At 48.3% G+C, this 22,998-nt stretch overlaps 8 protein-coding genes across 8 annotated transcripts; 6 read left to right on the forward strand and 2 right to left on the reverse strand.

Moving 5' to 3' along the window:
• Nucleotides 1-425: 425 nt before the first annotated feature.
• Nucleotides 426-5,732, forward strand: H6S33_003649 (uncharacterized protein; the record flags this gene model as incomplete). The annotated part of the gene is made up of 4 exons (XM_044835014.1): nt 426-1,775; nt 1,838-3,060; nt 3,125-4,013; nt 4,077-5,732. The coding sequence occupies 4 exons, from the start codon at nt 426-428 to the stop codon at nt 5,730-5,732; spliced, it is 5,118 nt and encodes a 1,705-aa protein (XP_044692010.1).
• A 1,533-nt stretch (nt 5,733-7,265) lies between these two features.
• On the forward strand, nt 7,266-7,907 carry H6S33_003650 (uncharacterized protein; the record flags this gene model as incomplete). Its single annotated transcript, XM_044835015.1, has 2 exons — nt 7,266-7,722; nt 7,786-7,907. The coding sequence occupies 2 exons, from the start codon at nt 7,266-7,268 to the stop codon at nt 7,905-7,907; spliced, it is 579 nt and encodes a 192-aa protein (XP_044692011.1).
• Nucleotides 7,908-10,883: 2,976 nt separating this feature from the next.
• H6S33_003651 (uncharacterized protein) lies at nt 10,884-12,825 on the forward strand (the record flags this gene model as incomplete). Its single annotated transcript, XM_044835016.1, has 7 exons — nt 10,884-11,163; nt 11,232-11,314; nt 11,382-11,407; nt 11,479-11,624; nt 11,690-12,312; nt 12,383-12,514; nt 12,601-12,825. The coding sequence occupies 7 exons, from the start codon at nt 10,884-10,886 to the stop codon at nt 12,823-12,825; spliced, it is 1,515 nt and encodes a 504-aa protein (XP_044692012.1).
• Nucleotides 12,826-13,522: 697 nt separating this feature from the next.
• Nucleotides 13,523-14,030, reverse strand: H6S33_003652 (uncharacterized protein; the record flags this gene model as incomplete). Its single annotated transcript, XM_044835017.1, has 3 exons — nt 13,523-13,579; nt 13,645-13,768; nt 13,867-14,030. 3 exons carry the CDS (start codon nt 14,028-14,030, stop codon nt 13,523-13,525), a joined length of 345 nt encoding a protein of 114 aa, XP_044692013.1.
• A 139-nt stretch (nt 14,031-14,169) lies between these two features.
• On the forward strand, nt 14,170-14,949 carry H6S33_003653 (uncharacterized protein; the record flags this gene model as incomplete). Its single annotated transcript, XM_044835019.1, has 5 exons — nt 14,170-14,351; nt 14,413-14,436; nt 14,517-14,546; nt 14,630-14,640; nt 14,690-14,949. 5 exons carry the CDS (start codon nt 14,170-14,172, stop codon nt 14,947-14,949), a joined length of 507 nt encoding a protein of 168 aa, XP_044692014.1.
• A 1,473-nt stretch (nt 14,950-16,422) lies between these two features.
• On the forward strand, nt 16,423-17,862 carry H6S33_003654 (uncharacterized protein; the record flags this gene model as incomplete). The annotated part of the gene is made up of 3 exons (XM_044835020.1): nt 16,423-16,650; nt 16,759-17,410; nt 17,477-17,862. 3 exons carry the CDS (start codon nt 16,423-16,425, stop codon nt 17,860-17,862), a joined length of 1,266 nt encoding a protein of 421 aa, XP_044692015.1.
• A 1,043-nt stretch (nt 17,863-18,905) lies between these two features.
• Nucleotides 18,906-19,964, reverse strand: H6S33_003655 (uncharacterized protein; the record flags this gene model as incomplete). The annotated part of the gene is made up of 4 exons (XM_044835021.1): nt 18,906-18,976; nt 19,044-19,099; nt 19,173-19,698; nt 19,769-19,964. 4 exons carry the CDS (start codon nt 19,962-19,964, stop codon nt 18,906-18,908), a joined length of 849 nt encoding a protein of 282 aa, XP_044692016.1.
• A 476-nt stretch (nt 19,965-20,440) lies between these two features.
• On the forward strand, nt 20,441-21,824 carry H6S33_003656 (uncharacterized protein; the record flags this gene model as incomplete). Its single annotated transcript, XM_044835022.1, has 6 exons — nt 20,441-20,495; nt 20,559-20,956; nt 21,029-21,067; nt 21,132-21,147; nt 21,229-21,651; nt 21,739-21,824. 6 exons carry the CDS (start codon nt 20,441-20,443, stop codon nt 21,822-21,824), a joined length of 1,017 nt encoding a protein of 338 aa, XP_044692017.1.
• Nucleotides 21,825-22,998: the final 1,174 nt, after the last annotated feature.

The following is a 22,998-nucleotide window of genomic DNA, read 5'->3' on the forward strand; positions in this document are numbered from 1 at the left end:
CACAATTCCCTCATCAAGACAATCTCTACCCGCAAATCCATATTCACCATACAGCAGCAGAAAATCAGCATAAAAATACCCGCTGATTAAACCAATTGAGAAAAAGAAAAGAAAATATCTAACGTAAAAACGAGCAAGTAAAAAAAAAAAAAAAAAAAAAGGAAATTTCACCACCCAAGCAAAAAAAAGTTGTCGCTTCGTTACCAACCTAATAGTGCCATCAGTCACATCGCTCCCCCATCGCCTCCTCACCACATTCCATCCAATATCTCAGCATACAATACTCTCTGCACCTTCAAACTTCCTACGCGGCGTTTACATACCAGCTGCTTTCCTTGGACACCAAAATATCCCATGTTTTTCCCCATCTCAATCGTCCAGCTCGATTAACTAGCTCCTCCCCACCCCCCCCTCCCCGTCTGTGGATGCGCAGCAACTCGCCAAATCCCCCGGGGGAGTCTGGCTTGCCAGACCTACATCCTCCCCGGGACCCGTCTACGAATTCTTCTGACCTTAGTGCTCCTCCTTCTTCGGAGAACGGCCATACAACGACACCGGACCGGGAGCTGGAGGAGGAGGGTGAGGATGGAGAGGACGAGGAGGGAGGTAGCAGCTCAAACGCGGATATAAAGAAACCTTCTTACAAGAAACGGAAGCTCGATGATTCTCCGCCGTGGAGGAGCGCAACGACTCAGACCCCCACTTCGTTTTTGGACGAGACTGGTAGAAGGAAATCTGGTCGGACAAACCCAATCCCGCTGGAATTTTTGCCTGGACTAGTAAACAAAATCGGTGATGTTACGCGTTCGACTAGGTCCTCGAGAAGACAATCGCAGCAGCCCAAGAAAGATGTAACATTTACTCCAGCTCCAGGTGCCTCTTCTTCCCGTTCAGGGACTTCACGCGCGCGTCCTACATCAACAGGTAAACAACCGGGTACTAATGGCAAACATCACCCAACAACACCGACTCCTTCAAAGTCTTCAAGCCGGGCATCGAAATCAACACCAACAAAAAAACCTCCAGCCCCAAGAGAAGTATCAACCAAAAAGACCTCCTCGAAAAGAGGTCTTGCTCAAAAACCAATTACTACTCCAAAACCAAAACCGAGTCCAGTTCAGGGCACCCGCAAAAGTGCACGAACAGCTTCTAGAACAATTGATGAACCTTCAAAATCCGAAAATCTCTCTGCCGCAAAACTCAATGGCTTCTCCGAGTTCAATTTTGAATCTGATGTTGAGTTTGAAGTTCAACCAGATTTCAAACCTCCAAAAATCAAATTAAAATTTGGAAAGCCAAAACCAGTAATTACCCATCCGTTGCACATTCCGGCTACGAAAGAATTCCCTACCTTCGACGACTTTATCAACCAAGATGACATTTCAAACAACCCTGAAGCTTTGGCTGCTGCTGAAGAAGAAGCCAGAGAGGAGGCTATGATCCGAAATAAGATTGAAGAAAGTGTGAAGAGTGGATTATTGACGGTTGAAAATTGTTCATTGAATCTGCCCGAAAAACAACCGGAGCTACCGCAACAGTATGCTCATTACGACCACCTAGTCGCACATGCGTTGCACTTTCAGAGATTACTGATCAGGGAACGGAAAGATCATGTGGAAATTATGAAGAAGCGGAATGCAATGGTTATGGCAGAAATAAAGAGGAAGAGGCCCTTGACAAGAGAGGAAATCGAGCAGGAGCAGTGGATTGAGAATCGGAAAGGGTACAAGGAACAAATTGGGCAGTTACGAAGGAAGTGGGAAGAAGTGCTGAAGGTATTTCAATTTCCATTTTTTTATTTTCCCTCCAATGTCACGTGCACTAACTATCTAAATAGGAAGTCGAACGCCGAAGACGTGTCCGGGCGGAAGAGGAACAACGGCTAGCCGGAAAGGAGCATCTCAACCAAATGCTTGAGCACTCAACACAACTACTTGAAGCCCGCCGAGGAGACAGACAAACTTCTATAGCCACCCAATCAGGAGGCGAGTCGGAGCTAGGCGAGGAAGATAAAGAAGAATTCGGAGAGGATGATGAAGATGATGACGAAGGAGAGGGTGATAATGTGTCTGAGAACCAAGAGATGGAATTGGCGGATGAGGATAACATGTCTACCAGTGATTCTGAAGAGGACGACGGTGGAGATGATGACGAGAATCTCACTGTTGAAGAACTGAAAGCTAAATACGCTGGCGTAACTGAGAAATCCACATCTAGGCCTACTACTGGCGGGAAAGGGCTCATTAGTCTCTTCCCGGAACTCAGTGGAGAGTCGCCTGCAGATGATGAAGACGAAGCATTGACAACTGATACACCAGGAGCTAACCTTGAAGGTCCGGATAATGATGATCCTTCCGACGAGGAAATGCAAGATATATCGGCGGGTCATACTCTTGAAAAGAATCGGGATGAAAGCTCAGTTACTTTGCCTGAATTAGAAGAGGTTGACCAAATCCTAATGGACGGCAGCGATGAGTCAACTACTATGGATTCAGAAGAAGAATTCGACGAAGAAGATGACGATGATGAAACTGACGATGATGATTCTGATGAAGAATTTGGAACAGGGTTTGGTGGCTTGATGGGCCTTTATGGTGATCTAGTGGCCAAGCCGCAAGGAGAATCTGAAGATGTGATGATGGAAGATGAGATTACAGAGGACATTGTTACGCAGCCGTCAATATCCCAAGGTCTTTCCAGTTCTAACGCCCACCCTGAGGTAAAAGCTACATTTATTGAGAAAGTACCAATGGACGACGCTATGATTGATGATAATGAAATTGAAGAGATCACGCGTGAGGATCTGTCCAATGGTCACCTAGATACCATGGACGCAGAGACTGCGACTTCTATCTCCCAGGCAGACCCAAAAGAAATTGCTCGCCCATCATCGCTCACATCGCCCGAGGCATCGCCCCAGCCAAATCTGGATATCAGAACACCTATTCCATTTCTCCTCCGTGGAACTCTACGTGAATATCAACATTATGGATTGGATTGGCTTGCAGGGTTGTATTCAAATAAAACGAATGGTATATTGGCAGATGAAATGGGTCTTGGGTATGTTCTTACCCTTTAGATGTACTTTTAGTAATAAAACAGTAGCTAACGGTTGCCAATATAGTAAAACTATTCAAACAATCGCACTCCTAGCCCATCTCGCATGCGAAAAAGAAGTTTGGGGTCCCCATCTCATTGTTGTCCCGACATCTGTCATGCTCAACTGGGAGATGGAGTTCAAGAAATGGGCCCCCGGCTTCAAAATCCTTACATATTATGGAAGTCGTGAGCAGAGATTAGAAAAACGCAAGGGGTGGTACGATGATAACCTATGGCATGTTTGCATCACGTCTTACCAGCTCGTTCTTCAGGATCAGGTCACATTCAAACGTCGGAATTGGCACTATTTGATCCTGGATGAAGCTCATAATATTAAGAATTTCAGGTCCCAGCGGTGGCAGACACTGTTGAATTTCAAGGCCGAGGCCAGGCTACTTATCACTGGAACACCGTTGCAAAACAATCTTATTGAGCTGTGGTCGCTTCTATACTTCTTGATGCCTTCTGGGGCCTCGAGTGCTATGCCTGCCGGGTTTGCAAACTTAAAGGAATTTCAGGAGTGGTTCGCACATCCAGTTGATCAGCTTATTGAAGGTGGGAGGGAGGGAATGGATGATGAGGCGAAACGCACGGTTACGAAATTGCACAGGGTTCTTCGGCCGTATCTACTGCGAAGGTTGAAGGCAGATGTAGAGAAGCAGATGCCGGCGAAGTACGAGCATATTGTATATTGCCGGTTATCTAAACGACAAAGATTTCTCTACGAGGAATTCATGTCAATGGCACAGACCCGGGAAACTTTGGTGTCTGGGAATTACCTTTCCATCATCAATTGTTTGATGCAGCTTCGCAAGGTTTGTAATCATCCGGATTTGTTCGAGACTCGACAGATTGTCACCTCGTTTGCGATGAAGAGGAGTGTGGTCGCGGACTACGAAACCAAGGAGTTACTCGTACGGAGAAGATTACTGAATGAAAATCCTTTTGAGCCTTTCTTTAGTACTGATTTCTTGGAGTTTTGTGGACTAGTTCCTGCAAGGAACAACGGTCTTACAACCCAGAATACTAGCAGGATTCAAGCGCTCTCAGCGACGAACCTCTTGGAGAAGTATTATGCGGATAAAGCTACCTTGATTACGCCGGTTGAACAGGATCTGTCGACCGTGAAGGGAAACAATGCATATATGGAGTATCAAAAAGAGATGTCGCATCTTGAGAGACTCAAATCTTGCTTAAGACTCAATCGCATTCGAACGCAATACCGGCCTCTCTATGCACGCAACCTTGTCGAAGCGTGCTCAGAAGACATATCAATAGGTCCTATTCGACGTCAACCTAAGAGACGAGAACAGACCACAGAGTGGTTTTTGAATCATTCCGAGACTGTTCGTTCCATGATTCCTACAATCGAAGAACGTACAGAGTCGCTGAGCACAATTATCGATAAATTCGGCTGTGTTACCCCACATGTCGTTTCGGTGGATATGGCGCCGATAGCGTTGACGCCTAAGGGTGTTGAGGTTGTTCTGAGGGCTCAGGCTGAGGATCTGTTTCCTTCAGATCCGTTTCATAATTCGCGTATTCGACAGTCAATCGCGTTCCCCGATAAGCGGCTGCTGCAGTACGATTGTGGTAAGCTACAGAGGCTGGACGGGCTACTACGGGAGCTGCAGGCTGGGGGCCATCGTGCCTTAATCTTTACACAAATGACGAAGGTACTGGATATCTTGGAACAGTTTTTGAATATTCATGGTCACCGCTATCTACGTCTTGATGGCGCAACAAAGGTAGAACAGCGGCAGATCTTGACAGACCGCTTCAATAATGACCCAAGAATTCTTGTATTCATTCTGTCTACTCGTTCCGGTGGATTGGGGATCAACTTGACTGGCGCGGATACTGTAATCTTTTACGATCTTGACTGGAATCCTGCCATGGACAAGCAGTGCCAAGATCGTTGTCATCGTATCGGTCAAACCCGCGATGTCCATATCTACAGATTTGTGTCCGAATACACAATCGAATCTAACATTCTTCGTAAGTCCAATCAGAAGCGAATGTTAGACGACGTCGTCATCCAAGAGGGTGACTTCACGACCGATTACTTCAACAAACTCTCAATCCGCGACATGCTTGGTGATGATGTCATTAAAGAGCTCAATGATGAAACCGCCGATGCACCTGTGGCTGCAGCAGGAGTCAATATGGAGAAAGCCCTTGAAGCGGCTGAGGATGTTGAAGATGCAGCTGCTGCAAAGGTTGCGCAGAGGGAGGTTGTTGATGCTGATGGGGCTGACTTCGCGGAGAGGCAAACGCCGTCTCAGACACCCAAGGATACAAATTCCCCGGCGACGACAGTTATGGTGCCTAAAATCAAGGAGAGGACAAAGGAAAATGCAGGAGAGAAGGATATACTCGCCGAGGAACCGCCAACGGATGAACTGTCGGTTCCTGCTATGACCCCAGTTGAGTCTGAAGTAGTCGTCGGCGAGGATTTGAATAAGGGTCTTGGACACGATATCTATGGTGAAGACTGGGGTAGGGTAGACCGAGAACCGGAAGAAGTTGACGAATACATGATCCGGTACCTAGAATGGGAATTAATCGATGTGCCGGTTGTGCTTCCAGACAAGAGTAAAAAGAAGAAAAACAAGAAGGGAAAGAAATTTTAGGGAGTTGTTTGTTTTCAATTCTGTTCATCTTGATTCATTTTCATTTCCGTTCCTTTTTCCTTTTGTTGGGTTCGGGTTTTAGTTTTGGGCAGGGGTTCATATTGCTTTCTTCTTCATATTTCTTTCGGTACTTCTACAAGTGGACTACTTATGGACTGGTTTATTACTGTACTCTATGATAATTCTTCGGGTTTCATCTCTCTACTTCTATTCTTTTTTCCTTATATCCTTCTGAAAAAAGCTCCTTTTGCTGATCATCCCCTCTCACGAATCTTTCTGCTGGGATTGGGACCTTAAGTATATGTACTTGCTTGTACTTTATCACGCTTCTCTCGTCCTTTCAATTCTTGATGGATTGGCGTCATCGTCCGAATCTTATATTCTTGGTTTGCCCGTTTTCCCCTTTCATATTTTTAAGGTTAGATTTTCTGTTAGACGTCGCTGTGGCTCAAGTGAAAAGGGCAGGTCTATTGATTGGATATGAATAAATGCTGGTGTTGGGTGTGAAGAGAAGCGGTCTTGGCGATATTTCCCTCCCTGACAGGCATCATTTCTTAACGGTATAAAGATGTGCTCCGGGGTTCCTTACGTTGTGAATCATGAGAGATACTCGACTCGAACGATATTTAAAACTGTTGCTCTGCTGAAGAAGGCCTGGGAAAGCTAATATCGAATCTCGATGACCCTCAATTCTCCAGTGAAAAGGCGGTCAGTGTCTATCCTAGTTAAGTAAAAATCTAGTCACTAAAATCTCGTAATAGATTCCTCGCGATAAAATCATGGAATAGCACAGGCTATCTATTTTAGTTTGTTTGGCGATCACGTGTAAGGGCATTCCCTACAAACCCCAGACTTGTCGGGATACGAGTGATCGAGCATGATGCACCATTCGTTTCGCCCTCCCAAAGATCCGAAACCGCATGAAACAGACGACATCTTCCACGAATCGAATCCTCACTCTACGTGAGAGGAGTGTGGCCCAGTGAAAGATAAACGCTGAGGTGAAGCACACTGATACAAAAAGCCACGGTCTAGACATTTACAGACCTTCCGCGAAGAAGGGTGATCTGACCCAGATGTGGTAATAGACTCCCGCTCTGCTTCTCTGCCGCACACGCGAGCGAAGCGCACTTTGGTCACTCACTCCACCCGCCCTGTGGAACTCCGGAAACCTGGATAAGGATGGCGTGGGTTGTTATCTAGGAGGCGGGATAGTGGTATTGGTACATTGGATTGGGTATAAAAAGTAAAAAGTAAAAAAAAAGGAACACATAAATCGGTAACGTGCTCACTCTAGTGGCCATGGGGATTTGAAAACGGTCTAATCCACCTTTACATCATCATGTCAACCCAGCTCGTAGAGTCCGAGTCGAGTGGTATCAGTTGGATTATAGTTGACTTGCAAGTCCACACTAGAACCTAGGCATGATGGCTCATTATCAAAGATATATAAAGCAGTATCCCCTCAGAGCTCTTAGGGAGCTCTCTTAAGCTCATCCTGCCCACAACTTGACAAGAATCTTACCATCCAGCATGTTCATCCAATATTCTGCCTCAGTAACACACCCCACCCAGCCTGGGAATGCTGCCCCACCTCCCGTCCAACCATTTAAAGAAGCGATAACTTTATTCTGCACGCGCTTCCAACCGTCCCTACCCCAAGAAGCCCTCTTCTGGTTCAGCTCGGCTGCATCCGACGCTTTAGAATACCTTCAAGAGCAGCTTCGGATTCTCCAGAATCTAGATTCAAAGGGTGTTCTGCAACTTTACACGGATCAGATTCCACCAGCGCTAAGAATGCATGACGAGGATTTTGTGAGGCATCTGACAAGCTTGCTGGTTGGTGCTGGTGCTGCATGTAGTGTCTCGGTTGTCGACACACGAATCGTAATTGGGATGACACTCCCGCACGATATGGGGAAAAGACTTGGCGGCTGCGGGGATATGAGGTTCGATTGGGTCGAGACTTTTGAAAGACCTAGAGATTATGGTATGATAATGGTTTGTGGCTTTGGCGAGTGAAGATGGAGTATTAACGCAGGGTTGTGTCTAGAAATCGAAAAACCGTTGAAATCAAAACTAGAACGTGAAGAGATCAGGAACCGGGGGTGTTTAAACCAACCAACTTTGAGCTTCGAACAGAGAGTGATATCATGGACTGGTGGTTTAGTGTAGTTGGTGCTATGTATTTATGTGTAGAGGTACATGTGGTTCGAGGTCGGAACATCTGCTCACAACTGTAAAAAAATGTAATTATGATTAAACATCTGCTGTATCTATTGGTTATGATCCGATTCGTAAATAATCGGCCAATGATGTGCATAGGCTTTTATCAATTTCATAATATGTGGTTGATGACTAACTCTCGTGATGCACGCAACACTGTAGGTCTCAAGCTCAAGAGTCCCTTTGGGGACCTACAATCGCCATAGGCGCTGCGATAATTTCGATTAACGTTACCGCGAAATCTTGTTAAAGAAACTGGGTTAGGTTTAGTTGATAGTACAGCTACATACTGTACTTGATTTGTTGGCTATTGACATCCCCTTTGACAGCACCATGGTTTTATAATTTAGCATAGTTGATTGTGCTCGCCGATAAAAAGAATTAATTAGGAATACATGCAGTACTCAGGATTGAGAAGGGATTCACTTCATGGAGGGCGCCGCTCTTCCGTACAAATTATCCTTGTCATGAACATTGAGTACTTATATCTTCTGGTTTTTTGGGTGGGCCAGTGAGTAGAGATACTTGTCCTATTCCCCCTATGCCTAGCTCGCTCTCTTATTATGGGATCTTATTATAGGCAGTACTCATTCTGAGATCCTGAATGCATAGAGGATCGTGGTTTCGACTATCACGCAAGTACAACGTGCAACACGTGCAGTATGTACTCTACGTAATACCAGAAGCGTAGATACGAAAGGATGATATTGGTGCTAGCCGATTGGCGCATTAATTTAGCATACGGTGCAAAGTATGGCAGCCTAGTGTAGCAGTAACGCCCATCTATTTGGTGCCGATATATAGAAAGCAGGTATCGAGTATCTATCCAGCCCATCAACCACTACGTGAGGTATAACACACTATTACGACGTAGTTAGGTACCTATTGGTATTGTGTTACTCGTCAAATCAATGTGCGTATTAAATACCTGATGATATCATAAATATTGGTAGCCTTAGAGCTTTATAGTATCGCGACAGAACATTCACTCGCGCATACTAGTCAGTCGCGCACCGGCATCAACAATAATTGGCCGAAAGGAAATAGATACGGGATTATCTGGCTGGAAACAAGCACACGGTACCTATATGAGTCGTATGGGTTTGGTCGGTCACTCCTGCTTGGTACTACATAGTAAGCTGGTTTATTTAACAATATTTGGGCACCGGAAGATACCAAGCAGCTTCAACCTGATATGTTGCTCCCACAACCTCACAAGACTCAAAGTGCAACTCCGCCTCTATCTATCGAGGCGTTTGATACAAGGAAGCGCGCAAGATATCTCGTTTACACTGGTGCATATAACACATATGTATGGTGTAATTATCAGAGTGGCTGGAATCTGAGTTCAACTCAAAAGCCAGAGCTTTCGTCGGCATGAAATCAGCTCTGTCGATTGTGGCAAAAGGATAAAATGCGGCCGCTTATTGATCGTTGTGCGCAGTGTTTCAAATGTTATTACTAGCTACATGTAGTGCTAGGGGTGTAACACAGAAAATGAAAACACTTAGAGTCACTCACTTACTTGGCATTCCGCATTCATCGATGAGACTTTGCACTGCAACTGATTGCCTGAAGCCGCCTTGCACATTGAACTTTTTTTTTTGTTTGATTAGGGTATTTGGGGTGATATGGTGATGTAGCAAAAATGGCGATAGGCTCGCCTGAATACAAGTGATCTGGACGGGCAAACCCCCAGGGGTGCATAACCATGTAGTCCTTTTTTCGGCACTGGCTGAGTTAGCTGATTTTTTCAGATTGATAATTACGTTACGTTGCGTATTGGCCAAGATGTATACTGTGTTCTTCGGGCTATTTATGTTGAAAGAGCCGGAGCCTGGGGCCAGAATATCGTTCATGAGGAATCTCTGACAACGCTAGGCTTTGAATACTCATTAACTCCACCGGCCGGAATGGGCTTTCTAAGAGCAACTACCGCCCTGATCAGCTGAGCATGTGGCAGTGTGTACTGGAGGAAGCACATTGTCTCTATAAGTATACATGTATGCATAGCATCTGATACCACGTCTCCATCAGGTTTAAAACATAACATATTCACAATAAGAGATCGATCCGAAGACGTTCTCTAGGAGGTACGTTTTCTAAGAGGTTCCCGGATCCCATGCAAGGCCATGCCCTGACTGCTGGTCGGCCAATAGGATATCAGCTTCCTAATCCAATTGGCCAAACGTCGCAGCCTCACATGCATGCACCGAGCAACTCTATGGTCGAAAAAACCGCTTGGTCGAATTTGAGCTATGTATATATCAAGGCGCACGAGACTCTGAGGATCACTTTAGAGTAGCATCTATTACCACCTACTTTTATATACATCTTGCATGAGGCAGAGATAGATCTAGATGATTTAACTGTTGATATATCTCCCACACCCACCGACGGTAATGATTCCCGGTTCGTATACCATTATTACTTCAAGGCTAATAAGGCTTAAAGGTTCCCCATATAATAACTGAGCTAACCTGCTTAATTAACAAAACCTACGTACTGGACTTCAATGCGCACAACTCCCCAGGAAATATTTTGGAGTGGCCCATATGCATAAGTATGCAAAGCTATATGCATATAATAAAAGTCCATCCAAGCAGAAGCGACATAGGCTGGTTCTTATTGGGCGCCCTGTTGACGCAAGGGTATCTGACAGAAGCTTCATATGGGAGGGTCGTGCCCAGCCAATTCAATTTCTATAAAGCTCTAACTAATATCCTCTCCATTTACACTAGAATCTCTAAAGATAATATCAACATTTATTAGTTTAATTAAGCACCTACTCATAAGTTTTCTTTCTTTTTTCAGTACGTACATACATACGTGCATTACTATACATATACCATTCGTTATATTAATATACAAAGACATTATACACAGCCATTTTACTAAGGTTTAAAAGGGTACGTACCTGGAGCTATGGAAAGCCATGATGATATTCCCCTCAAAGAAATGGTTTGCTCTACTATCCCTCTGGACCTTATAGAAGAAAACGAACAATATGGAACATCCACGGCAACAATAAATTACGAATACTCGGGGAATCTCTCAACATCACTTGCTCAAAAATACCCTAGTAGTGCGCTCGATATTTTCGTCGAGGTTAAGGCCACGGTCGACATGTTTCTAAACGTCTGCGCATTGAAGAAGGTGCCCGGACCCGAACATAAAGACAAAGTTTTGGTGTACGATCTCTCGGGTGAGCTCTGACTAGACGGTTGATATGCAGCGCAGCTTATATATAGATGGTTTCTAACTGTATTCTAGTATCAGAAAGTACTGCCAACAAGCCACGTAGACTGCGTACGAGTTGTGATAATTGGGAGATTGAAAATCTTATTAAATCCGATGTTAGTAGTTACTATCTTCTTTGTTTTACAGCAGAGTAAATATAACGTATCTGGAGACGTAATATAGGACACGGATATTTTGATACGTATGATGTGAGTAAAAAAAGGATTCTGTGCATATTAATTAACCCCCCTCTACTTACTAAACAGTACTGGAAAATTAGATTCGTTGAAATCGATACCATCACCGTTGAAGGTCTCCGGGAACTGGGCCATCACTACTCTATACCGGCAAGATTCTGGGGTTCCAATAGCAATGGTGACTTCGGCCATAGGACCTTGAAGTCTGGTTTGGACGAAATTACATATAGTAAGCAATTGAATCGGCCCCGCCTTGGTGTAAGTATTGTATATTCTTCTAACCATAACTTCAAGTCACATGGCTTGAAATCCTCACCAAACCAGTAGTTCCCCACGAGGATACGCCAGTGCCTGAAAACGATGGCATCTATTGGTACCGACCATGTTTTTCCTTCAAGTGGCAATACTGCGGGCTGGGCTCCAGGAACAAGTACAAACTTGTTATGTTTTGCCTCGATTCCTCCCCACACATCCAGGAGCGTCTCGGAGAAGCAATAATGCACACAAATTCACAACTAATCCTAAAGGACCCCTACTCTCTCTATTGTCTAACCAGCAGCCAATGGTACGATTGGAATCTGGATGCTTATTTCAGGCTTCGGAGCCAATTGGTGGGGATTGAAAGAAGGGCAACTAGTACACGCCTAGAGTCCTTCGAGCCGGAGTTTGAGCCGAGCTTCCCAACATTGCATAAACTTGCGAGGGATATCATACAGATGGCAGAGGTCTCGCAAAGCGCAATCTTTGTGATGGAGCGGCTGGTGCACGAGCATGAACGTTTTTTCCATTTGTTTGGGGAGAGCGAGGATGTTTACAGTCGGGTGGAAGCTACGTTAAATGAGAGGCTGACGCTGTTTAAGGGGACGCTGGCGAGTTATGAGGCTTTGGGGAAACGGCTTACGAATTTAATTAATTTTGTTCGTTCTGCCCATTGATCTTCCCTCATCCTAGAGTTATAGCAGCTAATATATGAGTGGTCGAGTATAGGCTTTCAACGTGGTTGCCCAAAGGGAGTCCAAACTATCCGTCCAGATTGCCAAAGCAACACAATCAGACAGCAACTCCATGAGATCGATAGCCGTCGTTACGTTAATTTTTCTCCCTGGAACTGCAATAGCTGTAGGTATCCCGTGGTCGGTTCCACAGACTTGTGACAAATTGAGTTGAAAATAAATATCAATATACTCATATTACGTCCTATATAGTCCATATTCAGCACACCATTCTTCGACTGTAACTCGAGCCATCCCTTCTGGATCTATTGGGCTCTCACTATTCCGCTGACGGTAGTGATTGTGGTGATTTGGTACATGTTTGGGAGGGAGGAAAGATCTTGGGTACCGATTTCGAATTTGTTGAGAGAGAGATGGCGGCGGATCATGGATCCTCTGACGGCGCAGAAAAAAGAGCCACCTATATTGCCTAAGTGATGGGGGCTTTTTGCAAGTTTCGGGCTGCCAAGTGAGTTTTTTCTTGGCCGGAGTTGAAAGTTTGGGTTGGAATATCCGGTTTCCGTTCCCCCATTGCTAAGGCGTTGTTGTTATTTTTAATTTCTGTCCTTTTCAATCTTATCCTTTCCTCTTTTTCTTGTTTTTATCTGTTCTTGTCAACATTATCATTTCCTCTTTTCCTTTGCTTTTCATACGTATACAATTTAGTTATTTTCCAAGTATTTATTTCTTCTCTTATTCATGGCCCAAATATCCTGCCTATGTATCTTCCGTATATTACTACAACCGCAAGCAAGGTTAGAGTTACTAATTCTTGGCACCGCCAGTTAGTTCTCCCACAAGGCTGTAGATAGATAGTTATTAGACATCACAAGAACCGATTTCAGAACACAATGCATATGATTCGAGACTTATTCTGAATTTCTTTCCAATCCCCAGACCTAGCTGCAAGATCACGATCCGATATCAAGCCTCCTAGCTGGCACTACATGTAACCACAGCACCGCCAACCTCTCGATTGCAGCACCTAGTTATAGCCCATTGCATCAATTGCATCATCCACCACAATGCATGCAAGAAATAGAGAAAAAAATGAAATACCAATGAAAAAAAAAACTAAAAACCTATAATGAAAAAACCCCGAGGAAAAAGAAGTTATTAGGATCGGTCCCCTTCCTTAATGGGCGACCTGAGCACCCTTGCTGATGTTGGTGTCTCCCTGGCGCTCGCTCGCCTACAATACCCCATCATGTCAGCAAACATCACTCTACTAACACTAGTAATAGGAGGGGAACTTACTACTCCGACCTGCGGTGACCCGCTTTGCAATATCTTCTTCATGACCTCCTCCTCATCGGCGGTGCCAAACTCGTCAGATAGGTTGGCCTTGGACGCTTCGTCCATGATGCCTTGCGCGCCTTGTCTATATCATACCCAATACCATCCGTTAGCTTTCCGCTTCTTTTTCTATCTTTTTCTTTCTGCACGAATAGCAAGGGGAGAGAGGGAGGGAATGCGTACTTGTGTGTACAAAACACCTTCCACCCATTGACCACCTGCGCAAGCGGAATAGACGAGTCCTTCTTCCACTTCTGGAGGTCCTCGATCGAGTCAACGTAGACGACGAAGTCGTCGCTCTTGCCCTTGTAGACGACCTTTGTCTGTTGGGCGTTTCCACGAGGCATGTTTGGTTATTGTTTATGTGGTGGTTTGGTTTGGGAAGTTGTGGATGAGGTTGGTTTGTGGTGGTGAGGTTAGGTTTGTGGATTTGATTGGGGAGTTATGGTGAAGTTGTGAATGAGGAATTCGACTTCAAAGGGGCAGATGGAGCGGTATTTGAGCTGTGCGGACAAGGCGGTCGGTGGTGGTCGGGTAGGTGAGTGGATTGGTAGGTATGATGTCATCGGCGAGGCCAAGACGATGTGCGGAGTGGAGGGAATCTTGAAATGTTGCCGGCACGTGCCTTGGTTCTGGGTTTCCTTGTACATACTGGGTGGTATCCCTTCGTACGTTTTCACGACATACAAATTGTAGAAGCTAACTGCAAATGTCGGCTGGCGGTGCAAGATGGACACAAAATTTCTCTAAAAGGTAGTGGAGTATACTCTCGTTAAAATTTTGTCTATCACGACGCCGTTGTGGGCCTAACATGTTGTGATTACCGGGAACAGACGAAGGGATGCAGGAGGTTCTGCAATTAGGTATTGGTTTTATTGGTTTGCTTTGTTTCTGTTTTGGTGGTGCTGGTGAGATGCTGTGATAGCTACTGATAGTAGAATAGTAGAATAGTAGACTGTAGCTCCTCTCTAGCTATCCAGAATAGGCGTCTTTATAAACCAAACAGCCCAATTGCAATCAAAAAACGCATTTACAGCACTCCTCTCACCTCCTACCCCATCACAAAACCCATCATCAATCGAATCCCAAACCAGCCCATACATTGTTCTTGAACCCCAACCCAGCTTCCACGATCCTGCCTCCCACAACATCCCTGTCGCAACAGACGTCACTACAACCTCTACGCTGCACGACCAACTCCAACTCCAGTTCCTTGCGAAAACCAAGGCAGATCGACCGGTACTGGTTGTGCGCATGGTAGAGTAGGTACGTATGTAGATGCTTTCAGAGTTAATTGAATCGTGACGCGACGGATGGCCGGACGGGACCCCTTGCATGTGCTGTTTGTGAAAGTAGGTAGGGTTCTATCTACAGTAACGTGTTCTATCGGGTTCTGTGGTTTCTAAGGCTGGGTGATCTCGAGAGCTATGGTATCCCGTCGCCGCGGGGTGTTCGTTGCCGAAGTCACATATTTTCAACATGTGTGGAGCTTTGCCGTACGAGTGCAGCACGGGATGCCGTGGGTGGGTGGTGAGGCTAGCCGGTAAAAAGGCTTTAGAGATGCTACGGTAGTCCTGACTGTGTAGAGGGGGGTGGCCCGGGCCAGAGTGAACAACAGATGGTATTACGAGTTGGGACTATAAATGAGTGCCGTCGTTCACAAACTCTTCTAGCGTATCAAGCATTCCTTCGGCTTCTCTTCTACTCCACCCTTAGTTCTACCAGCACAATCTCAGGTGTCCGTGTCTCAGTTTTATCTTGATACAGCCAGTATGATAGGACGACCGTGCGGGAAATGGGGATATTTCGCGTACATGCTTTGATTCGTGCTGGGAAAACATGTGTCCGGCCGAAAGTCGACTGGGTACGTCCTCTGCCGGAAACATACAAAGAGACGTATCTTTACCAAGTTTGAGGCGGATACAATACGGCAGCCACCCCCTAACTTACCCATCTTTACAGAACTAAGCCAGCTGAGAGATTTTGCGTGGATGTGTCTATGAGACCGGCTTTTGGAGGCTTCCAATACCAGAAGCTTTCAACAAAAGGGTTGTAGGCACCGGGAACCATTCCTCAATGCACGACATAGCCAAATTGGCACTGTTCTGTGACGATTGACTGTGTAGGTACTTAAAAACGAAACCTCATGGGCCCAGGGCCCGGGCATAAACGCTTGGGAATGTTTCCCCTGAGTAAAGAGGGACCCGGCTAGATGTGCTGCATCCCAAAAGATGGCTGCATCCCAAAAGATGGCTGGTGAGTGGTTGCTACTCGAGTGATCGTTTATGAAGGACCGCGATCACGTGAAATTGAAGGAAAAAATCTGTAGAAAAAGAAAGTACAAGCAATTTCAAAGAGGAAGTCTGCGAACAACCAAAAACTTTGATGAGACTTCAAAAACACCGCAACCTCTGGAATTATCAAGGCTTTTCGGATCTAATATATCTAGAGTGATTTGCACAACCCCCTCCATCCCCTAGGGAAAATCTTCGGCGTTATCAGAGTCACATTTGTCCTGAAAAAAAAAAAGATCAAAAAATCCGGTTCGGACCTCCGTGTTGCCTCAACACCACACAAAACCCCGACCTGCACCTTTTTTCGCCGCATCCCACAAACACAAAAAAACCCCACCACGCACGAACCAATTGCGCCCCTCATCCGCCCTCCGCCGCCTCATCGCTCGCTTCATCGCTATCACCGCACTTTAACCACCCCCACGCCCGCAGCGGCGGGATTGCCATGTCACTGGGCTCACGAATATCAAGTTTCTTCTCCGGATCAGCCTCCAACAGCACCACCCCCGAGACCCCACCATTGGAGAACAACAACCCCGCCGGATCGCTGATTGGTACAATCAGCGATGCTCCTGCGACGCTCAAGACAAACCCGATAATAGAAACAGTTGCAAAACCCATGATTGACGACCACCACCACGACCATGAGTCAAGACGACCGCCGTATCTACATGTGAGCTTTCCCCCCACCAGTGACTCGTTACCTCCCTATTTTTTTTTTCGTAAAAAGAGCGGGGAGTGAGAGAAAACACACTAATGAATTTTTTATCAACAAATCCAGTGCATGCTCGCCGGCGGTATAGGTGGTAGTACTGGCGATGTTTTAATGCACTCCCTAGATACCGTGAAAACTCGACAACAGGGAGCACCCAATACCCTCAAATATGCCACCATGACCGACGCCTACCTGACCATCTTCCGCGAGGAAGGCTTCCGTCGGGGTCTTTACAGCGGAATCACGCCAGCGTTCTTGGGCTCCCTTCCCGGGACGATAATATTCTTCGGCACCTACGAGTATTCCAAGCGACACCTGCTCGACATGGGTTGTCCCTCGCACATTGCGTATCTCACAGGCGGGCTCGTCGGTGACCTGTTTGCGTCGATAATCTACGTCCCGAGCGAGGTGCTGAAGACGAGACTGCAACTGCAGGGCAGGTACAACAATCCGTTCTTCAAGAGCGGGTACAATTACCGCGGGACCATAGATGCGACGAGGACGATCGTCAAGACCGAGGGTCCGGCGGCGCTGTTTTATGGCTACAAGGCGACAATCATGAGGGACCTGCCGTTCTCGGCGCTGCAGTTTGCGTTCTATGAACAGTTCCAGAAATGGGCGAAGCAGTGGTGCGATAGTCGAGATATTGGCCTACCGCTTGAGATTGCGACAGGTGCGATGGCAGGTGGATTGGCGGGGACTATCACTTGCCCACTAGGTCAGTACCCTTCCTCCTCCCTAAACTCATAAACCTCGATACGATAAGCTAACCTCTTTACGCCAGACGTTGTCAAAACCCGCATCCAAACCCAAGTCCGCACCCCCACCACACCCAAATCCTCCGCCGCTACCACCAATCCCGCGCCCCTACAGCGCCGGCCCTTCACAACCCTCGTGCCCCCTCACCCCCCCGCGTCATCACGCCCCATATCAACCTCCTCCCCATCAACGACATCGCCCCCCAAGTCCGGCCCGCTGAAGTTCAACACGAGCAGCATCCTCGAGGGCCTCAAGCTGCTGTACAAGACGGAGGGCATACAGGGCTGGTTCCGTGGCGTGGGGCCAAGGGCCGTATGGACGAGTGTGCAGAGCGGCACCATGCTGGTCATGTATCAGTATTTGCTGAAGCAGATGGAGAGATGGGATGAGAGCAGGGTAGTGGAGCTGTAGTTGCGCTGCTGGCTGTTGGGGGGGGGGGGGGGGGTGCATGTTTAGATTCACGATATACATATATATACTCGGGGGTCTCTGTCTTTTTATATGCTCTTTTTTTCCTGTATTTTTTTTTTCCTTCCGTTTCCTTTTCGTGGTAAAAATGATGATCGATCGGCATGGTATTTTTAGTAGTATTTTATCTCCTCCCCCTCTCCGTTTTTAAATCTCCCTGTGCTTTTTCCTTGTCTTTTGTTTTATCTATTTTTGGGGAGGGGAGGGGGTGGGGGTTCTGCTGCGTGCATGGCTAGCTAGAGTTGTGTAGAAAGATAAAAGTGGCCATGGTCGTGGTTTGGGGTTGGGGTCGGAGGATGGGAGAGGGTTGGGTTGGATAAAGGTTTTGTACAGATAGAATAGACCGTTATGGTATCTCATATCCAGCTTACATAGCCTTGATGTTGGCTGCAGTAGTGGTAGTGAAGCCTTCGAAGGGGTGCATGCGTTATCACTCGGTGTTTCAATATTTGTTTTAGACTGGGCATGTGTGCGGTAAGGAGTGGGGGTGGTATGAGTGAGGGTTTGGGTTTGAGCGTAGTGGGCTGTTGGATAAAGACCTGGACCGCCAGCGGGGGGATTTCGTAGCGGTTTTCCAGCTTGGAGTACTGGAAGTGGTTTACCGGCCTTTTTGAACTAGAGATGGGCGTTCTTTGGGGGGGGATCTCTTAAATAGACTATCTAGAGCTGCGGTGTACTCTCGACAGTTGATTCCTGCTAGACCCTCCCTCCCAACTGGTCCACACGGTCCACACGGTCTACATGTACCTACACACACCCACCAACCACCAAGAAGACCCTAGCCTACCAAGTCCCACATCACAAAGCCTCACTTAACGACAATAATAGCACACGATCCCCACGGAATCGATCGGCTTGTAGTATTTATAAAGTCAATGCTAGTATACAATTTGTGCCCCATAAAAAAAAAAAAAAAAAAGAGCTGAAAACGCGAGAAAAAAGCACAAAGAAAGAAAGAAAGAAAGAAAGGAAGGGGAGAACGCCGGTTAGTATGCAAATTTATCGTGCTTTCCATGCTTGACCCTGATGTCTAGTAGGGCTTCGTGGAAGCCGCCCTCTGCACGCACATCATTAGCGCTGATCTGAAAAACCGGAGAAAGGGGGGGGGGTGGTTCTGGATATACCTTTCCGCGCCTTCCTCAGCACCTTGACCTGGTCGTCGTCAAGCTTGATTCCCGCCCTAGCAATGCCACAATTAGCCCCCCCCCCCAAATCTCCCCAAGCATTCGCAGGCGCAAAAAATCAAAACTCACATCTCCTCCAGCTCCTTCCTCGACACCCGATCCTTAACCCTCCCCTGGTCGCCGCTCCTCCTCCCCCTCTTCTTATTCCTCCTCTGCACCCTCACCACCCACTCCTCGCCAAAGCCCACCGTCCCGCCATCGCCCCGCACAACCGCCTTCCCGCCGCCCGTCTCCTGCACGCCGACAAAGCCGCCGCGCACCGTGCCCAGCGCCCAGCGCCCGCCGGCCAGCAGCAACACCTCGAACTCCTCCTCGGCGCCGATGGCCTCGCGCGTGGCGCTCACCACGCCGACCGCGTCGCACGAGAGGTACTTTCCGTGCGCGGACTTGAACGCGTGCTTCGCGGTGCCGTGGATCTTGGTGGCGACCCAGACCTGGTGCACGCCCGTGGGCTCCGCGGTGGATAGTGTGGTGGAGGAGGAGGAGGAGGCGGCGGAGAGCGGCGAGGTGAAGGTTTGGCCGGTGGTGGGGTCGCTGCTGAGGGCTAGGGGGGTGGGCGCGGTGATGGTGAACATTAGTGGCCCGCTGATGTCCTCTGTGGGTTTTTTGGGGGGGTTAGTAATTGTGTGGAGGTAGAGGGAGCGGGGGGAGCGGGGGGAGCGGACCTAGGCAGTCGGCGTCAACCCAGCCTTCCTCGTCGTCGTCGTCGTCGTCTTTGGCGGTGGTGTCGTTGCCTTCGCGGGCCGGGGCGGGTTTCTTGGCGGAGGGCCCCGAGGCGTCTTCGGCGGCGTCGTCGTCGGTGGTGGTGCGCTTGCGCTTTTTGACCTTTTTGTCGCCTTTGAAGCGGAAGGCTTTGACCATTGTTGGGGGTTGTGGGTGTGGCTGTGGGTGTGGGTGTGGGTGTGGGTGTGGGTGAGTCGTCAGACGGGTCGTGGATGGATGGATGGATGATGGATAGATAGATGGATGGACGGATGGATAGATAGATAGATAGATAGATGGACGGATGGCTGGATGGACGGACGGACGGCAGCTGTCTGCATGTAACTGGGCGCGTGTGGAGCTGTCGGCGCTCGCCGACGGATGGACGCGATGGCCGGGTAAGAGCGTGCTCGATAAGGCCTTATCGGGAAGGTCAGCTGCTCCGGGGGAAGGTGGGATGGATGCATGGGATTCATGCTGGAGCTGTAAATTACATGTCTATATAACGCCCGCAGCACAGCTCCTCCTCGAATCTCTCTCCAACAGCCTCAAGAGCCAGCCAGCCAGCCAGCCAGCCAGCCAGCTAGCCATACCCACCTACACCGCTCCTGCTCCTCACCCAGCCAGCTCTCAAAATGGCCGACCCCGTAACCGTCACCCTCGACTCCCTCCAGTCCGGTATAGTCAACCGTGCCCCCACATAACCTACCCCCGCAATCATTACCCCTGTCTAACCCGCCCCGCCCCACACAGGCACCGTCGACTTCACCACCCTCGAGACCGCCTTCGGGCCCGCCTCGCTCGGGATCATCCTCGTGTCCCACCTGCCCCCCACGTTCCCGGCGCTGCGCCTGCGCCTGCTCACGTTCGCGTCGCTGCTGGGGAACCTGCCGGCGCAGGAGCTCGCGGCGCTGGAGTGTCCCGAGGCAAAGTACCTGGTGGGGTGGTCGTGCGGGAAGGAGAAGCTGGCGAACGATCGGCCGGACACGGCGAAGGGGAGCTACTATGTGAACTGTGCGTTCTATAAGGACAGGAGCCTGGAGGGCGCGGAGGGCGGCGAGAGGTATGAGGGTTTGAGGGAGTATACGGAGGGGAATATATGGCCGAGGGAGGAGCTGCTGGAGGGGTTTAGGGAGACGTTTGTGGAGTTGGTGAGTTGTGGGCGTGGGCGTGGGTGGTGGGGATGGGATTGGGGTTGGTGGCTGATTGGTGTCGGGATGTAGTGTACGCTGATTATTGATACGGCGGGCTTGGTCGCGAGGGTGGGTGGTCTCTCTCTGTATTGCATAAGCTTGGTGTAGTTGGATATGCTAATGATCTCCACAGGCTTGCGACCGCTATGGTATCCCTCTGCTCCATCATTACATGTAGCTAAGTCTATACATCCAGCATTCACTAACCCCCCCCCCCCTCTCTCTCCTAGCCGTCGCCAAAATCCCCAACTACACCCCCGGCTACCTCGAACACGTCGTCGCCACCTCCACCACGACCAAAGCCCGCCTCCTCCACTACTTCCCGCTCCCGCCGTCCAGCACCCCCGCCGCACCCGACTCCTGGTGCGGCACCCACCTCGACCACAGCTGCCTCACCGGCCTCACCTCCGCCATGTACACCTCGTCCGCCGCGCCCAGCACGGAGATCCCCTGCCCGGACCCGCGCGCGGGGCTGTACATACAGGACCGGGGCGGAAGCACCGTGCAGGTGGCGATTCCGAGGGACTGCTTGGCGTTCCAGACGGGCGAGGCGCTGGAGGTCATTACGCAGGGGAGGTTTAGGGCTGTGCCGCATTTCGTGAGGGGGTGTGAGGTGGGCGGGGTGGCGAGGGGGACGCTGGCGGTGTTTACGCGTGAGTCTTCCTGTGTAGGGGTCCTTTTCTTGGGGGGGTGTGTGTGTGTGTGTGTGTGGCGGGGGGGCTAATATTGGGTGTTTGTAGAGCCGAATCTGTGGGAGATGGTTGGTGAGGATGATTTTGCGGCGTTTGCGAGGGAGATTGTGGGCAGGAATACTAATGAGGGGTGAGGCCAATACCGGTACACCGTGTAGTGAATGGTTGTAGTTGGAGATGGGGTAGGTAGACAATACATCTCCGGTCAGAGATCATTGGGGCGAGTGATGGCTCGTGATTGGGCCGTAACTCCGATATCCCGTATCGCCAGCGGATTAATGTGCCCGGTGTGAATTAGATGTGCTATGTGTAGTAGTCTCACATTGCTCAAAAACTTGAGGTTTTCCTGATCATAATCTCCGGACGTCACAAAGTCTAGTTAGACGTGGGAGCATATGTAGGCTTATCTCTTGACAATGTGGCATTCGTCCGTATATATATTTTATAGTGATTCCCCCCCCCCCCCCGCGATCCTACCCCACCCTGCCAGTACACTGCACTAGATGAGCAAATATCACCATACTCAAAATTCCTTATCTTTGAGCACCAAGCCAGAAACAGCTAGCTGCAAGTGACCACATAGTCTATCTTCAGGTAGCTAATACATGTAGCTTTAATTACCCTATTGATGCGCGGAAATCTCTCGCTATAAAGATACGATCCGGACCGGGATTTTGTACCCTTATAGAGAATTATCGTTATAAAAGATGAAGGATTAAGCGTTAAGACGGTTAATGGGACTGGGAAATGCTGTCTACTCTATATAGAGCATATATGTTTATAGACACTACATATCCTTATAGCGAGAGACTGCTGGATAGCTATCCCCATATAGGTAAAAAGTATTATGGGTTATCAAAATTATCCGGACGCTCGATCGCGTCACAACCAAGTAAATTGGCTACAATAAAAATCAAATTTTGAAAACCACTTCAATTGGGGGGGGGGGGGGCGGGGGGCGGGGGCTCATATTGAAGCCTGATCTGATAATAGAGGCATATATAAAAAGAATCACAAAATGAAAAAAAAAAATCTCTTGTCTTTTCTCGCCTCGCGCGTGGTTGTGGAGAAAGGTGATGATGTTGAAGCTAGTTGTTTTATTACAACAAATTAAGCGCCCGGATCATTTTTTGATAACTCGCAATATATACTACTACTACTACTACTAATATCCGGTCTCACGAACTACATTCTCGTAAGGCCTGGCCGGCTGGTAACCGGGCCTCCAAGGCTACGCCGCATTGTTAGGCTGGCTGCGGTATGTAGTGCGCACTCTGAACGCGGTTGGAAATAGTTGGGATCGATGAA

The sequence above is a fragment of the Morchella sextelata genome, assembly GCF_020137385.1.
Source record: "Morchella sextelata strain SCLS chromosome Unknown scls_15, whole genome shotgun sequence".
NCBI classification, from domain to species: Eukaryota; Fungi; Ascomycota; class Pezizomycetes; order Pezizales; family Morchellaceae; genus Morchella; species Morchella sextelata.